The following is an 18,749-nucleotide window of genomic DNA, read 5'->3' as shown; positions in this document are numbered from 1 at the left end:
CAAAAAATTTTAGTAAGAAATACATAAAACTTATCTTTTTAACAAATTAGTGTACAATTCAGCAGTAGTAACTACATTCACAATATTGTGCAACCATTACCATCATCCATTTCCAGAACTTGATCATCCCCAACAGAAACTGTGGATCCACTAAACAATAACTTCCTATGTCTCTCTTCCCTTGGCTTATTGCACTTAGGATTATGTCTTCAAGATTCATCCATGTTGTAGCATGTGTCAGAATTTCATTCCTTTTTAAGGCCAAAAAAAAATCCATTGTAAATTTATACCACATTCTGTGAGGCGAATATGATAACCACCACACTTAATGGAAACATGATGACATATTTTGTGTATCCATTCATCCACTGACGGACATCTGAGTTGTTTCTACCTTTCTTCTTCTTTCTACCTTTCTTAATCAATTTCCCCCCTTTCAAACTCCTTTAAACAAAGGAAAGCTATAAGCCCTCCCTCCAGCCACTTCTGGGAACCCTTCTACTAGAGACGGACTCCCACCATTATGTAGAAGCATATAACCAAACAAACTTTGTTAGTAAGTTGTTTGCTCCTTTTATCGACAGATTTTAAACATCAGTATGAAAAATGTTCTGATTCACCCTCAACACAAATATTAGTCATTATAGTAAAAGGACCCACATAATGAAATCCTTAGAATATAATGTCAGAAAAAGCTTGTTTCTCTGTATTATCTTAAAACTCTCCTACTAGTAAATAATCTATTATCTCCCCATTTCTAAACTTAGCTGCCAAGAAATCAGGAAAATTTTATTGTGATAACTATTTTATACCTTGCAAAAATTCTCTCCCCATTTCCTCCCTGGGACTTTCATCCGAGAGCTTGCTGTGTGTATGTTAGGCAGGGACTGTCCTTCTCTCATTTAACCCCTGACAAGGTCTGCACGGCTCTCCCGGGTCCGAGCCCGGCTCACCTCTGCACTGAGCTCCTGCCAGTGGTCCTGCTCTGCTCACTGACCCTGCTACACCAGCCTTCTTGCCGCACATCCCACCCCAGCGCACCTGACACTCCCTCTGCCTGCAGCGCTATTCCCTGTCAGACGCCCACATGGCACCCACTCATTTAATTATGAAATGTCATTTTCAGAAGACTTTCTTGACAATCTTATTTAAGTGCTATACATACCACGTCACTCTTTATCTCTAAACCGGTTTTATTTTTCTGTAGGTCACTCAACACTATCTATGATTTTAAAGTATTTGTTTACCCTCTGTCCTTCCACCATCAGAATGTAAACTCCATGGAGGTAACTTATTTAATTTAATATTTTGTCCCTACAACAGTGCTTGGCACAGCATGGGTGCTCAAAAAATATTCGTTGATTTAAAGAACAATCTATAACACAGGTATTATTAATCTTACAGGCACTGAAACTAAGCCACAACAGTAAGTTTTGGACCTATCTATATATTTAAAAGTCAAACTGACAACAGTGTACTCAATAATAACTTCACTGAAAATTACAGAATCCCAATGAAAAATAAAAAGACTTAAGAGCCAATATCTAGCGCTGGAAATAAAATATATGCAAAATCTTACAAGGTGAATATACCACATAGGTTAAATCTGCAGATTAAATGCACTATGGATTTTAGAATGAAGAAGGCAAGGTAGTAATGGTGTTAACCTATTAAGAAACAGAAGGGACTACTTAGGAATGGAGTAAAAATGCACATAAGACTAGAAAGAATTCTTTAAGTTTTATAGCCTAAATTTATTTACAGTTTGCATTGAAATACCACCTAAATGTCAAATGCACGTTATGCTATTTTATTAAATTTTTTAAAAGTTCAATACTTTAAAAGAAAATTAAGTATTAGTTGGTTGGTATTCAACTAAGCCAAATGATTATCACATGACATATCAGGTTCAGCTTATAAATATAACTGCTGCCTAACACATCTAGAGACCGTTGTTATCCTTTGCTATCACTACAAATGAAAGAAAAATCTCATTACACCAAGACTAAGACTTGGACCTCAACCTGAGAAAACTATGCCCTCATAATTAACAATATCCTATATATGCATAGTGTCATACCTAAAAAAAAATCTCGTAAGACTTTTTTTTCGTAAAGACATTTGTATTTAAAATAATCTGTGAAATTGTTGCCATTAATGCTTTGATTTTCTACACAGGAGACACAGCAGAGACGAGAACAGCAGCAAGAGACTGAAAGGAAAACCCAAAATAACAAACACAAGTGCTTTAGCAGGAATGCAATGGCAACGATATTGGATCCAGATGAATAAAAAAGACAGAACACAACTTACAAGACAGAAATTGCCAGAAACAGCTTGGATAATGACAGAACCCAGTGCGATGTGGTTCTGGCTGCAGGAGGGCTGTTCTCAGACCACATGTACCTCTCTAGACTGGGCAGAAAGCCCGCATACCTTCCACTGCCTTCACTTTTTCCTCCAACTCTCGTTTCCTCTCTTCCTTTAGCATTTGCTCTTGCTCCTTCTTCTGCACCGCTAGAAGAATTTGACGCTCTTCTTCCTCCTCTCTGCGCTTCTGTTTTTCTATTCTGGTAAGCATAGGCGTCTCCTGTGAGGAAACAACAGGTATATAGAGTCAATACACAACAATATAAGATCAGTTCTTCACTCTGAGTTAAGATGCAATTTTTACTGAATTCAATCTATTCAATAAACACTTGATAGCTAGGAAATTTATATCATAACTACAAATTCATCTTATCACCTTATCAAAGAACACATATGAATGAATATATATATATATACATATTACATATATATTTACATATATATATGTAAAAACTAATATTAAAACACAACAGAGATTTAAAACAGGTTAAGAGTTTCAGGCCCAATGAGTCACATAATTATAGTCTTTGGGAGGTAATCCTGTGAAAAATATGCCCAACCAGACAAGAACAACTTGAGGCAGTTCAAAGACACTGTTCATAGAGACTATCTGATAAAAGTGAAATCTTACAAAGTACCCTCATCTAAGTGAAAGGATGAAAGATATTCGCCAGAGAGAACACCATTTCAACAATGTGCATCACTTTGAAACCCTTAACTTTTACACTTTTATTAATAAAACAATGTATAAAATTGGAGGTTTGGTAGGAAGGGCCACCATTTGCCTTAAATACACCGGGAATTTGCCTACGAAACCAAATAAAAGGTAAACAACCAAACAAATGAAAAAAAAAGAACAATCAACATAATTTGTGAAAGTTTTACTCTGTATTATTTTCCAATATCATTCTGAGCCATTCTGTAGCGCAGAACACTGAAGCTAGGACTGAAAATTGTTTTTCAATTTCTGCCCTTGACTTTTGTGCTGATGTGAAAGCTAGAACTTTAAAATTTTTCATTTAAGAGGTAATAACTATTGCCCACAATAGAGAACGTATATAAACTGAAACTTAATCAGGAACGCGAAGCTTTTCTTAAAGAATCTTTTCAATAGGAAGAAAACCCAATAATCTTTTATGTCAGATATATTTTCTAAAGTTTTATACTGGGAATTGCTCAAGTGGTCTTAATGTGGGGAGGAAAAAAGGATAAGAGATCACCATTTACAGAAGTCATCATTAAACACCTACACTGCTGTAAAATTTTATATTATTTCCTTTATAGTTCTGAAAACCTGTTTAGATTCTCATTTGACTCAGATTGCAGAAGTTATCTTGCCTGTAGAGGAGACCTTTTCAAAGTCATTTTTATCATTCAAATTCTATGAGCCTGACTTTAAAAAAGAGTTAGCTACCTACAAGGTAAAATCTGGAATGAAAAAGAGATACAAATGAAACAAAAGAATTAACCATTATTATTGCATACATAACACTGTACTCATAAGGAGCCTCAACATTGCAAACAGAATTCAAGTTTCTAAGATCATTATCCTAGAACCAGAAAGATTAGTCAGTAAGATACGCTAGATACTGTTTCTGGAATGGGGGTGCTCCTGGCATGAAGCAAGGGCAATCCTTCTGAAGAACGCACCTCTAGTTATGGCCTCCTAGATGCCAGTTCAGCACCTCCTCTGCATCTATGAGTACCATTCCCTGTACCCCCTCAGCCCCCCAGGACCTTACTTATTCCATCTTCCTGGCAACATCTTTAATCAGTTGAGAAGTTATGATGGAACACAGTTAACAAACTAAAGCCTCTGCTCCTTTCAGTTGTATAGGGACTCCAAACAGATACTTTTAATGTATCAATTCATAGGGTGGGGGGAAAGGAGTAAAAATAAGAAAACAAAGCCTTATTAAACAAATTATTTCACTCTAATAAGACTGTAGTGCCTTCTATACATCAGACACAATGAAAGAGAAAAAAAGATATGTGTCATTTACATAAAATGATGATGTGCGTGCATTCTACCCCTCAGTGAGGAAGGACAGAAGGTAAAACAGGAACTATCCTTCCTCTGACCAGTATAAGGGGATATTAAATAGGATCACCATTTTAATAAGGACTAAAGAAATGCAAGCCAATGACTCATGAATAGAAATATTTGAAGTCACTAAAGAATCATCTGGAAAACAAACACGGGGATGTTGCACGCTTTATAGTCAATGGAAGGGGGAAAGAGAAAAAACAGTTAAATTACATAAATCTTTAAAATATTAAAAAAATAAATCTTTTTAAAACAAATATGACTGTTTATTATTTGTAGAATGTAAAGATGTCTTACAAATCACTTAACACAAAACAAATGACATGAATACAAAATTCATAGAAGACAGGTAAACCATACCAATGATCCAAAGGAAGAGTAAAATAGCCTATAGCCTTTTCACTTAAAAAATTATTGAAGATGGCAAAAAGTGATACATTTGTAAGGACAAGGTAAAGTAAGTGTTACTAATCTGTTGGGGCACAGGGCTTCTGGAGCACAATTTGGATGTATGTATCAGAAACCATAAACAGTAATTTTACCTCTATGACTTTATCTTAAAAATGAGATAGGCAGGCAAAAACATTTCTATAACCAGATTAAAGTCAACATCATTTAAAATAATGAAAAAAGCAGGTCACAAATTAATATTCAATTTGACTCGTTTTGTAATAAATGCATAGAAAAAGGACCTGAAGCAAATACATAAAAATAAAAAGCAGGATTCCTGAATTGTGAGATTACTATTGTCTTCTACAGTTTTCTACATGTAGTCTCCCAAGTTTTCTACAAGAGAATGTAAATTCTTTTGGACTTGGAACAACTCCTTCCCCAAGAAACTGGGAAAATCAACTAGTATTACATGTTCTAAAATGACATAATCTTTATTAATTTTTTTTACTCCTTCCACTATGTGATCCTTGTTAAAAGTCTAAAATTAAATTATGTTAAAGCACCAAAAGATTCGAATTTGCAGATTTTATTTTATTTTTTTTAGATTTTTTTTAAACAATGAATTTTTTTTTTTTTTTAAGATTTTATTGGGGAAGGGGAACAGGACTTTATTGGGGAACAGTGTGTACTTCCAGGACTTTTTTCCAAGTCAAGTTGTTGTCCTTCGATCTTAATTGTGAAGGGTGCCGTTCAGCTTCAAGTTGTCCTTTCAGTCTTAGTTGTGGAGGGCGCAGCTCAGCTCCAGGTCTAGTTGCCTTTGCTAGTTGCAGCGGGCACAGCCCACCATCCCTAGCGGGAGTCGAGGAATCGAACTGGCAACCTTGTGGTTGAGAGGATGCGCTCCAACCGAGCCATCCGGGAGCTCAGTGGCAGCTCAGCTCAAGGTGCCATGTTCAATCTTAGTTGCAGGGGGCGGAGCCCACCATCCCCTGCTGGACTCGAGGGATTGAACCAGCAACCTTGTGTTTGAGAGCCCACTGGCCCATGTGGGAATCGAACCAGCAGCTTTCAGGGTTAGGAGCATGGAGCGCTAACCGCCTAAGCCACCTGGCCGGCCCTATTTTTTTTAGATTTTATTGGGGAAGGGGAACAGGACTTTATTGGGAAACTGTGTGTATTTCCAGGACTTTTTGTTTTTTAAATTGGGAAACAGTGGTGTGTTCTTCCCAGGACTCTCATCAGCTCCATCCAAGTCAAGTTGTTGTCCTTTCAATCTTAATTGTGGAGGGTGCATCTCAGCTCCAGGTCCAGTTGCCGTTGTTAGTTGCAGGGGGCGGAACCCACCATCCCTTGCATGAGTCCAACCGGCAACCTTGTGGTAGAGAGCCCACGCTCCAACCAACTGAGCAATCTGGTCACCCAGGATCTCAGCGGCAGCTCATTGACTTCATTCTAGTTGTGGAAGGTGCAGCTTGCTGGCCCATGTGGGAATCAAACCGGCAGCCCTGTTGCCCAGAGCCTAAGCTCTAACCAACTGAGCCACCTGTTCGCCCCTAGAATTTGCAGATTTTTAAGGTGAGGTATTCAAAATTGACTATAAACAGTTTAGGATATTTTGGTAACCATGAAGTAGGAATTTTAAAACCTAGGAAAATTATAGATGTAAATGATTTCTGGTCAGAGAGAGGCTCGACACCATTTAAACAGGTAAAGATTACTCTCATTTTTTTCACTGAGGTAAAATTCACAGTTAACAATTTTGAAGCGTACAGTTCAGTGGCATTTAGTACACTCACGATGTTATATAACCACGACGTATATTAAGTTGCAAAACATTTTTAGAACCCCAAAATAAAACCCTGTATGATTAACCAGCTACTCTCTTTTGGTACTCCACCAACCCCTGGCAACCAACAACCTGCTCTGTCTCCAAGGATTTACTTACTCTGGATAGTTCACATACACGGAATCATATAATATGTCTACTTAGTTGTCTTATAAATACACTACTATTTATGCTAAGCACATAAGATGTACTAGTTGAGTAACCTGAATTTACAGCATCTTAAAAAAAACTTATACAACTCAATAGCAGAAAAATATTCAATTAAAAAAATGGGCCGAGGATCTCTATAGATATTTTTCCAAAGAGATACAGATCGCCAACAGGTACATGAAGATGCTCAACATCACTAATCATTAGGGAAATGCAAATCAAAGTCACAATGGGGTATTACCTCACACCTGACAGAATGACTATTATCAAAAATATGGGAGGATATGGAGAAAAGGGAACCCTTGTGCAGTTGGTGGGAACGTAAATTGGTGCTGACTCTATGGAAAACAGTATGGAGGTTCCTTAAAAAATTGAAAATAGAACTACAAGCTGACCCAGCAATCCCACTTCTGGGTATTTATCTGAAGTAAACAAAAATACTCATCAAAAATCTATCTGTACTACATTATTTACAATAGCCATGACATGGAAGCACCCTGTGTCCATCAATAGATGAATGGATAAAGAAAATGTGGTACATATACTATATACATTATTCAGCCATAAAAAAGGAAATTTGCCATTTGCAACAACATGGATGGACCCTGAAGGCATTATGCTAAGTGAAATAAGTCAGACTGAGAAAGACAAATACCAAATGACCTCACTTGTATGAGGAATCTAAAACAAATAAAACCAAAAAAAAACCAAACTCATAAATATGTCATAGGAGTGTAATGCACAGCATGGTAACTATAGTAACACTATATTGTATATTTGAAAGTTGTTAAGAGAGTAGATCTTAAAAGTTCCTATCACAAGAAAAAAAAAAATGTAACTGTGCAGTGATGTTAGATTTATTGCAGTGAGCATTTATATACAGAGGGTGCCAAAAAGAATACACATTTTATGAAAGGAAAACTGTATTAAAATTGCAATACAATGAACGACACTAGCATTCATTTGATTAACACCATCTTTTGAGTGAACACCATACTACACATTGCTATGTAATTCAACTTCAGAGAGTAATACATAGGAAACATCTCTTAATATGTGTACATTTTTAATATATGGTGATGGAAAGAGGACTCGCTGGTAAACACACAATGTGAGATATAGATAATATATTACAGAATTGTACACCTGAAATCTATGTAACTTTACTAACAATTGTCACCCCAATAAACTTTAATTTAAAAGAAGTGTACATTTTTTTGGCACCCTCTGTATATACAAATATACTATATATACAAATAAATATCAAGTCATTGTGTTGTATTCCCAAAACTATAATGTATGTCAATTATATAAAAAAAAAAAAAAAAAAAAGAAGAAAGCTTAAGATTTAGAGAACTAAAAATACCCAAAAGAATTAGAAAACGTTACAATGCCAGAATGCCTGTTACAGTTGGAGTAAGAAGGTCAAGGGCTGGCCTGGTGGCTCAGGCGGTTAGAGCTCCATGCTCCTAACTCCGAAGGCTGCCGGTTCGATTCCCACATGGGCCAGTGGGGTCTCCACCACAAAGTTGCCAGTTCAATTCCTCGACTCCCACAAGAGATGGTGGGCAGCGCCCCCTGCAACTAAAATTGAACATGGCACCTTGAGCTGAACTGCTGCTGAGCTCCCGAATGGCTGTTGGTTGGAGCGCCATCCTCTCAACCACAAAGGCTGCCAGTTCAATTCGACTCCCGCAAGGGATGATGGGCTGCGTCCCCTGCAACTAGCAACGGCAACTGGACCTGGAGCTGAGCTGCGCCCTCCACAACTAAGATGGAAAGGACAACTTGACTTGGAAAAAGTCCCGGAAGTATAGTCCCACTGTTTCCCAATAAACTCCTGTTCCCCTTCCCCAATAAAATCTTTAAAAAACAAAACAAAAAAACCCCCAAGAACCTGCCACCAGCTCTTCTCAATCCTACTTCCTCTTTACTTTTTCATGATTGCTTTGTTTTCTTTCATTGTTATACTTAAAACGACAAATAGCATGATAATCAGTAAGAACTCTTCTTTTATTCACTACTCAACTTCCTGCAACTTGCCCCTCTTACATACTTTCAAATCAAACTTTCCTCCCACCAAACTTGTTTCATTGTCTTCATTCTAGACCTACATTTCCAAAGCAGTGATTCCACTATTTCCTGCCGGAAGTACTGCTCATTAACTGATGATTTCTTACCGTCCAGCTCTTCCTTACAAAAATCATTCATCATGGCACCACAAGAGGTATCTTCCTAAAATAAAGATCTAATGACATAATGCCCCTTCCTACTGCCCGCCTATTGAAGATAATAATAAGCATGATAGTCAGAAGATTCCAAAATCTGATTGTTCCAGCATTTTCTTCCACTATATATTACAACATCTTACATGCCAGCGATATCCAAATAAACACTGTTCTCTGACATCTCTGACATTACATACTATCCTGCCTCTGTGCTTGTTTCTATTACTCCTCCACCCCAATGTCCACCATCAAAATATTAGCCACCTTACAGGTTTCAGGTGAGACAGTTCTGCCTGCCCCAATTCTCCCTTCTTCACTAATTCTTTCCATCTTTATATTCATAAACTTCTATTATATATGTATGTTATTAGTCTCATCTACATTAAATATGGATGTGCTTACCATCACAGAAGATTGCAAGAACCAAGAGTTTGACCTCATAGCCTATTTTTAAAATTCCTTCTCTTTTTAGAAATGCATCTTATGTATAAGAATGTTCCATAAAGGTTTGAAATTTTTAAAAATGAGGTAAAGATAAATAAAGAGTGCTGTGAGCTACCGGTAACCGACTGGCTCAGCCGGGGGAGCACAAGGCTCATAACACCAGCTTGGGCCAGGGAGCTGCGTCCTCCACAACTAGACTGAGAAACAGTGGCTTGACTCGGAGATGGGTGGGGGGGCGGAGATGGGGTGGGGGGAGGGGGAGAGAAGATAAATAGTTAGGAATAAAAGGAGTACATGAAATAAGATGGAACAATCCTTTTGAACACTTAAAATTCCTTCTCTCTGCTCTCACACACACTCACCTCGATGGATTTGACAGGAGGTGGTCCACCTAGGATGCAACTCTGCCTTTGTGCGCTATGGACACTTTCCCCTCAGTGAGACAGAGATAGATTAGGGTGTTCTCAGCCACTGCTGCTGCCATTAGAAGAGTGGCCTTTAAGGCACAACGGAGATGGCTTTACTAAGCCAAGGACCAAAGGTGTCCATAGGACAGTCAGTAAAAGCAACCACTGAACCCAAGGTACCAAGCCAGTTCATTCTCTTAAAAATACAAAAACCAAAAAACTATTAAGACACGAAGTGTCTCCTTTGTTAATGTTTATCACTGGCGAGAAACTCCTGTAAGTGTTTAAACTTTCACATTATTAAGGGGAAGCCATGTTTTATCACCTTTTGGTGACAGGAATGGCTCTGAAGAGGACATTATGAGTAGCAGGAGGCAAACCTCCCGTTTAGAGGCAGTTCAGTGGCAGCAGTGACAAGAGCAGCAGCACAGGCTTGGAACCAAAGAAAAACAGTGTGAGGAAAAGACTCGGGACAAGGAATCAGAGAGCTTGTCTGAGAAGATCAGAGCTCTGAGAAAATTTAAGAGGCTTGAAAGTGATCACTATAGGAAATTGTAACTAAGGAGCTCTGAGAACTCTGAAGCTAGTGATTATTTTGAAGCCAACGTGAGTTTCGGAATTTTTTTTTTAATTAAAATTTACTGGGATAACAATGACTAGTAAAATTACACAGGTTTCGAGTGTACAATTCTATAATACATCACGTCTATATCACATTGTGTGGTAACTTCCCAGAGTCAGTTCCCCTTCCATTACCATATAATTGACCCAGTTTTGGAATTTTTGTGGAACAAGCCCCACAATGTCACCACTGGATGAGAGAGGTGGTAAGCCAGGGCCTCACAGCTGAGTAATTTCTGTGGCTTCAAGTGTCAGTGTCTGTATCACACAGGTTTGCTTTTGGCACCACTTAATGGAAAATCTTTGGACTTGAAGCATCAACAAGGTAAAGGAACAAAGGATGGAATAAACTCAATGACAATGAGGGGGGCTTTATACAACTTAAACACACTGCAAACAGTGGCAATAGATTTAACGAGACAGACACTTTAGAAAGCTTTTCTGAGAATGACTAGGCCTCAGCGAAATGCAGGCCAACTGTCAAATGATGTCATGACCCACATTGCCCCATAAACTACCTCAGTAGTTTCCTCAAATATGCCTGAGCAACTCTTTTATATGCTTCAAGACCACAACAGCAAGAGCTCTTGAACTTGAAAGGTAAAAACTTACCATGGAACCCTTTTTCAAAGGGGTTGGGCCAGTTTACCATGCTAGTAGCAAAAGAGGCCAATACCACCCTGACTCCAAATTTGCCAAATTAGATAAAAGCGACTAATGAGGAAAGTGGTATTCTTGATACAGAAGGTGAACTTGTTTCCCTACATGCTTTGCTACCACCTTTTGTACGCATTAACTATACGTACCCTTTGTCAATTTATTTGTTAAAGACCTCATGGTTATAAGCCATCTAAATAACAGACCGCAACATCATCAAAAGTGTGTTTGCTAGCCTACATTCCCTTTTACCTTAAAGGTTTAACATGGTCAAAGCAAGCCCAACCTTCTGATTATTTTAGTATTTTAAAGTCTACAAGGGTACCACCCCTCGAAGATTTATCCCATCTGCTTACCTCTCTTCTGACTTAAATTTATTTAAGAAATGTGGATTTAGTTTTCCACCAAAATTTCCCATCAGTTACCCATCACCATAAACAATGGAAGTAACCAAGTGCCTACTGATTGCTGGCTAAGTACCATGCTAGCTACATGGACATGGGTCCTTTCGTGTAATTTCCACAAAAACTTGTATGAAGTTACAGCATTTCATTTTATTAATAAGAAATGTGAAATTCAGAGATATAAAGTAACTTATCCAAAGGGATAGCTAGAAGAGGGCAGCATCATAATTCAAAGTTTGAAAGAAAAGCTTGACTTCCACTGTACCACATTAATCCTTTGTCCACTGTCCCATGTGTTCTGTGCCTCTTTTATATACTATATTTTAATACTGGATGGTGTCTATTTGTGAGCATGACATTCTGTTTTACTGATATGTTTCAATTTCACATTTGAATCACAGGCATTTTTCATTATTAGAATAAACCCCTTCTGGCCAATACAATTAGGTGGGTACTAGCAGTTTAACATAATCAAAGAATTTAAAAAATACATATACTTCAAGCACTTATTTTAATGTATAAATGGATTGCCATTCACCAATATTCAATGCACAGCCCCAGTGAGAAGCGTTTCTTATGATTCTTTTCATTAAATCACCCTCTTAAACCTCTATCTGTCCTTTCAGGTTTTTATTTTTTAGGGAAAGTGAGATGTTGAGGAGACCTGCTATCCAAACACAGAAGCCTTACCCTAATTCGACAATCAACTTTTTAGAAACAACTCATCTTGAATCATTTTTAAAAATAAAAACCTTTTATAGACATTTTTATGCTCATATTTTATTGGTTTCATACTTGCATAAATTCAGTAAAAAGTACAATAAATACAAACAGGTTTGTAAAGCTGGTGGAACTAACCAGTGATGACCATGTAACTCAAGCACCGAGTGTCAAGGCTGAGCAGAGACTGTGGCTGCTGGTACCCCGGACTGCCTGAGCAAACCATCATGACAGCTTGTCAGTGAACCCATGGACCTTTGAGGATGCTTCTACTATGAATCCCACTGCTCCTGCCTTACAATATTTACATTAACCTATTATTTTGAAGTAAAACTTTTACTATGCTGGGATTTGGCTAAAGTTAAGATAAATCTCAATTTATCTTGGTGAATGCTGACATGTAAACTTACTCTTTCAGAAACGGAGAGGTCTTAACATACGTGCATGAGACTTTAAAAATATGAATTCTATCTACTAATCGTTTTGTAGCTTTTTCATATTGACTTTGGACAGCTCTAATTGGGTTCACAGCAAAATCTGTTTTATTGCTACTGTAATGTGGTTTATTTTCAGTGGTTTTTTAAACTTTAGTATGCGTAAGCACCACCTGAAGAGCTTCTGTGACTGCAGAACACAAATGGCCTCTAACAGTCCTGGTGGGCACTGGGCACGTCCAGAAGCAGGAATCTGAGCTTTGAGTAAGCACACCAGGTGAGTGAGAGGCAGGAAGTCTAGGAACCCAGCACTACCGAGAAATTCTAATTCATACACTCCATCAGCAGACTTACATTCCTCCAGGAAAAACATTTAAAAATGTTGCCTCTTATTCTTCTTTTGTGTTATATTACACTGTACGAGACTTACAATAATCCTAATAAGCTTAACCCTGATGGATCACGATGTGTTACATTTTGGTGAAGATATTATACTTGGTAGTATTAAGGACTTAACGTTTATCATAATGAATTAAGAGACTGTGTTTAATTTTATCAGGAATAGAGTTAAAGGTATTCACATCTGAATGAACAGGGTACGTAACTATTTCATTTTTGAAATGTTTGGAAATCATCTTCTCTTGAAGGTTTAGAAACTGTACCTGTGAATAAATTCAAATGATTCTGACGCTTTACGGAACCCTTTTGTGAAAATACCTCCTCTATGATTACAAGGGCTGCTAAGATTTTATATTGCACAATTTAGAGTCTCTTATTTCTGTAATCAACAACCCATTTCACTGAAGTTTGCAATCTTAGAACTCTGTATGTCTTTCAAAATATCAAATCTTTTATTTCTTCTTTTGGTTCCTAATTTCATGGTTCTTAAGAATTACATTTATCTTGTTTTATTTTTTTCTTCTCTTGTAAAGAATCAATTCTTGAAAATTTTTGTATCAAAACTATTAGTTTTATGCTTTTAAGTTTCTTCCCTTAGTTCTTCTATCCCCCAAAAATCTTAGATTGAATCTTGCAGTAAAAAGGCAGAAATTATAAAAGCTAATTAGGTACATGACTTACAGAAGAGTTAATGTATCACCATTAGTTATATTAACAAAGTCACAGACAAGGTCATATAAAGTTATAAAACTATCACTGTATTATAGCTATTTTAAGAAAATTAGATTAATTCCTGGATAAATTTGTCACAGTGAGTTGCAGATCACAAAAACGAAGTGTAATTATAGTACATGGAATTAAGTACATTGATGGGGAAATGCATTCTTTTGCTCATACACGAAACTCTAATTCTTGAGTTACTGCTATCAGCAAAAAATGACTTTTTAGAATTTTCCCTAGAGCATCAGCCTGCTTTAGGGTTAGAAACATCATTAAATTCACAACAAATTAAGTATATATCTGTCATTTTGTACTTCCCTGAAGATACTGCAGAAATAATTTATAAATACTTTCTCTTCAGATTTCATTGGCAGGAGGTCAAATTTTTCTGTCTTCTATTAACATGTATTAGATTTATGGAAATGAAATAAGCAATGTGAACTATTACTGAGCATCTGCCACAGAAAAGGCATAATATCAGGTGCTGTGGGCGTTACAACGATGAGTAAGACATGGTCCCTAACCTAAAGATTAAATCACACACAATGGAATGAGCAAGCGCTGAGGATGCACATTAGGGACGACCACCCTAAGCCTGGGAGGAATGGGGACAGCTAACGGAGACAAATGACTTAAGTGGGGCTTCTGAGAGAGCAGTTTCTGAATGGGTAGAGAAGTAGCGGGGAAAGATGTTTGGAAAGCCTCAAATTAGGGTGTATATACATGAAAACACAGGACATTCAGTTTATGAAACTACAATTTGCCCTGAAGTTGGAAAAAAGGGCAAACAGGGCTCAGGTGGAAAAAGGCCTGGCACTGGAACTACAAAGACAACTCTCCAGAGGTTGTTGTTTAGGGGGAGAGATAATAAGATAATAATTTTAAAAAACCATACAGGGAAGTATGCACAGGGCAACAGGAGACACACGAGGTCTGACAATTAAGTTCAAGAACTTGTTGCTAAATTTTTATTGATCTGTAACCCAATGACTTCTTTCTTTACCTGAAGATAAAGAAAATACTGAAAGGAAGACATTTTGATGACATTCAGGACATCAAGGGTAATACGACGATAGTGCTGATGGCCATTCCAGATAAAGAGTTCCAAAATTGCTTTGAAGGGTGGACTAGGCACTGGCATTGGTGCGTAGTTTCCCAAGGAGAGCACTTCGAAGGTGACCGTAGTGATATTCAGCAATGAGGTGTGCAGCATTTTATCTAGGATGAGAACTTAATTGTCCAACCTTGTACTTGGGGGCTCAGGGAACATTTTATGAGACGGTTATGGAAGAAGGAAAGCTAGTACCAGATTGTGAAAAGCCACTGTGAGTACTGGGTGGGGATGGGGACCTTGAGGACTTCTTGGATAAGGAGAATTAAATTATGTGGCCCGCAGTGATGGAGAATGGGTGGCATGAGGTCACATTTTAATTCTCCAGATGACACAGGATGATGGTCACACCACTTCCAGGACAGTGGAATGTATTCAAAACCTCTAATGAATAAGCCTTAAATGATGCAGCTTTACACCTAATATAGAGGAGAAGAATCGTCCCTTCGCATACCTTCTGGGCAATCATGTTGCAGATTTCAGGCAGGAAGTCCTCACTGAGGAGCTTATAGAGCTGTCGTTCTCGAAGGGAGGTCCTTTCCCGAAAACTCTCGGTGACCTGTCTCCATTCTTCTTCCGTTTGGCACAGGAGCCACCAAGTGCCTTGGCCTGGCCCTTGGGATCCTGGAAAAGAAAGGGGTAAGTTCATTAAATAGATCCCACAGGACCTTTTTTAGTATTTATTCTCAATTTCATTTTTACCCTGGGTCATGAGCAAAACCAGGGGTCAGAATAAAAGACCGATTACTTTCTAATTTTAAGGTTGATAATATGTACTTTTGATTTTCCTGCTACTGTTTACAGCTAACAGTGAACACTGACTAAAGGCAATACAAATGTAACTATTGTGACCTTCAGAAGACAGATGTGAATATCCCAGAAATGCTTACATGCATTTACTTTTCAATTTGGATTGCAGAACTGAAATCTAGACTGGAAACCAGTGTAGTAAAGTATTTCATGTAGTGTTTTACATGAAAAAGGCAGCTCTTTGAGAAGTTGCTCATTCCTCCAAATGTTTGGGTGTCTATTATACTGTGACCAGGTAAGAGAGCACAAGTGAAAAGACCAACTCCCGATCTCAGGTTATCAGGTCAGAAGGAGAGATGGGCACAGGATAAAGTGCAAGAAAGAGAGAACCGAAGAAGGGCAAGGAGGATGATTAGACGGCCACTGCAATAATCTTAATTGCTCTGTATGACTCTGCAAAACGACAGTATCACCATCATAACATATAAATCAATCGCATTTACTTATTCCTTCTAAAAAATCTAGTAGAGTTCATTACCATTTCTTGTCTGTGGCTCAGATGCCAAGGAGTTTTCCTCCTGCTTTTCACTGAAACACAGGAAAAGGAAGTAACAATTAAAAGACATGTTCAAACCTTGTTCTGTGTTTACCCCATAAAGTAGATACAGGAGTGTGTGTGAGTATGCATCACGAAGGCAAGGTTAGAAGGAATCATTCTGCTGAGAAAATGAAGACTAGGATGCAGCGTGTTGGTATAGGAGGGAAAAACTGATATACAATAACAACCAATTGTAGGAAAATATTAACTTTTTAAAACATTTTTTTGAAGTCAGGGGAGTGAAGTGTTAACAGTTAAACGCCAAGAAAAAACAGGACTGCAGAGAGTCCTGCGTCCTCCTCCCTGATTCAGGGCTACGCTGAAGATAAAGCCTATTTAATGGAACCTCATAGAAGGTTAGGAACATAGGTTAAGCCCAGGCTTGCCACGTATCACAGGACCTCAGGAAAGTTAATTAGCGTTCCTATAAAATGGAGATGTTAATGATGCTTACCTCACAGCTCATAGGGATGCTGGAGAATAACTTACAAAATACAAAAGTGCTCAGCACAAGTGTTAAGGATCATGTCATTTGTATTTGGGAATCATCCTGGACATTCTTGCTTTGTTTTCAATTACCTAAAGCAGTACTGCTTCACAGAACTTTCTGTGAGAACAAACGTGCTGTAGTGTCGCTGTCTAGCACGGCAGCCGTGAGCCACACGTGGCTACTGAGCAACTGAAATGTGGCTGGTGTGATACAGAAACTGAATTTTCCATTTTATTTCATTTAAAAATATGTAAAAAACTGTATAGAATACAAGCTCTAAAGAATAAAATCACCAGTAGAGGGTAGCACAAGTCCACGTGTGCTTGTTAACATAATTGCATATTCCCAACACTATGGTACTTTAATTTCACTTACAGGGAAATCGAGATAGGTACAAAACAGCTTTTTGAATATGTAAGGAGGTGTATGTAGACTGCTAACAAAATCTAGAAACAGATGTCATGTGTACAGAACATATATAATTATAAGCCATTTCTCACAAGTGCTGGTAGAAGGAAAGCTGCAATCTGGAGTAAAATTTCTGGAAAGTTAAATGGAATGCTGATCCTTAAGTGTAAAAAAATATCAAATTCTGATTGATTTATTCATAATCTGATTCCTGGAAATATTGTTTTGTGGTGTAGCAATAGTGAAATCTGGCTTACTTCAAGCATTCAGATTATTTAGTAGTTCTAAAATTTAGAGGCAAGAAGTGATTTGGCCTCTGTTATTAGAATTTTTAAGAGTATGACCTGACTTTCATAGGTGTATGACAGATCTGATCCTTAAGTAAAAATAGATTTATACAGTATAGGAAAGAGTCTAAAAACTCTTATATTAAGATTCACATGATAGAATTTCCTAAAAGATAATGACATATAAAATAAAATTTCCCAAATGTAACAGAATCTCTTCTTCTTTGCTAAAATTAAATACACAATAAAGGCTTTATTAGTCAGCACTCAATCACAGAATTGATGTGCTACCCATTGTTATGAAACAACATGTGGCACGACAAATTTTAGGTTAACACATGCTAACTAAGTGAGCACATGCATGGCATGAAGTCCGCTGCACTGTCACATTCATTGTCTTGTCCGATTTGATCATCATTACCATTAGCATCTGCACTGGCCGATAAAACAACAGGTAACCTGCTAGAGGCCACCCAGCTCGGGCTTCCAGATTCCCTCATGCACACTCAGTCATTCCATGAGGATTCTCATCCGGGGCTCCATAATCTAAGTCCTACGTCCTTCCCATGGCACGAGGGAAAATTAAGGATGAAGGAACAAGTGCAATGAAGGTCCCCCCACCCAGCAAGAGGGTCTATGACTGTCACAAACGACCAAAATTTTTTTACCTCACTATAATCTCCTCCTGTAGCTTCTTCCTTTTTGGGGGTCTTCCTCTTCTTTTTCCTGTTTTCCCAGGAACATTTAAGACAATTTTTTGTCCTTCACTTTCCCTAAGAAACAGTATATTACACAGAAATGTTCTGTCAAGGGATATACAATAAGTATAGTTTTTCCGGCCACAAGGTTACTAAAAAGGATTAAATGCAGTAGTCACAGGAAGAGCAGGGTGATATTCTGTCTTCCATTACTGGAAGTGGAACCGAGAAACACTGAAACACTGACATCTTACAAAATAAAAGTCTGAGTAAGACCTAACACTTTCCTAAGAGTGAGCACTGCTCCCAGTAATAAGAAAATCTATGTAGAAGAAGGTAGCATCATTCAGGATGCTTGAAAATGAGGGATCTTCCTCAATTAGGGAGCACTTGGTGAGGCTTATGTTTCCGGCATTCTTTAAGGTCCTTCTGGTTTTGTATTGATGGAGCAGACCAACTCTAGTAGGAAAAAGGAGTTCTCAAGAATTGAGCATGAAAGAGGGGAAGGGCGGCAGTGAAATGACTGGACCGCTAAGAACGTGCTGTGCAGAGCCATCTATGGGAAGG

At 37.9% G+C, this 18,749-nt stretch overlaps 1 protein-coding gene across 1 annotated transcript in view; it reads right to left on the bottom strand.

The window, feature by feature from the left end:
- CECR2 (CECR2 histone acetyl-lysine reader) overlaps nucleotides 1–18,749 on the bottom strand; it is a 175,910-nt gene that overhangs the window by 35,841 nt on the left and 121,320 nt on the right. The window contains exons 5-8 of the mRNA XM_019757225.3: nucleotides 18,153–18,257; nucleotides 16,240–16,289; nucleotides 15,406–15,575; nucleotides 2,437–2,590 (exon numbers count right to left, since the gene is read on the bottom strand). Coding sequence (XP_019612784.3) covers nucleotides 2,437–2,590; nucleotides 15,406–15,575; nucleotides 16,240–16,289; nucleotides 18,153–18,257 — 479 coding nt within the window. The remainder of the gene's footprint in view (nucleotides 1–2,436; nucleotides 2,591–15,405; nucleotides 15,576–16,239; nucleotides 16,290–18,152; nucleotides 18,258–18,749) is intronic.

The sequence above is a fragment of the Rhinolophus sinicus genome, chromosome 1, assembly GCF_057876585.1.
Source record: "Rhinolophus sinicus isolate RSI-liver-muscle chromosome 1, RSI-T2T, whole genome shotgun sequence".
In the NCBI taxonomy this organism is placed as follows: Eukaryota; Metazoa; Chordata; class Mammalia; order Chiroptera; family Rhinolophidae; genus Rhinolophus; species Rhinolophus sinicus.
Note: the sequence above shows the minus strand (reverse complement) of the source record. Positions and strands in the feature narration are given on the sequence as shown.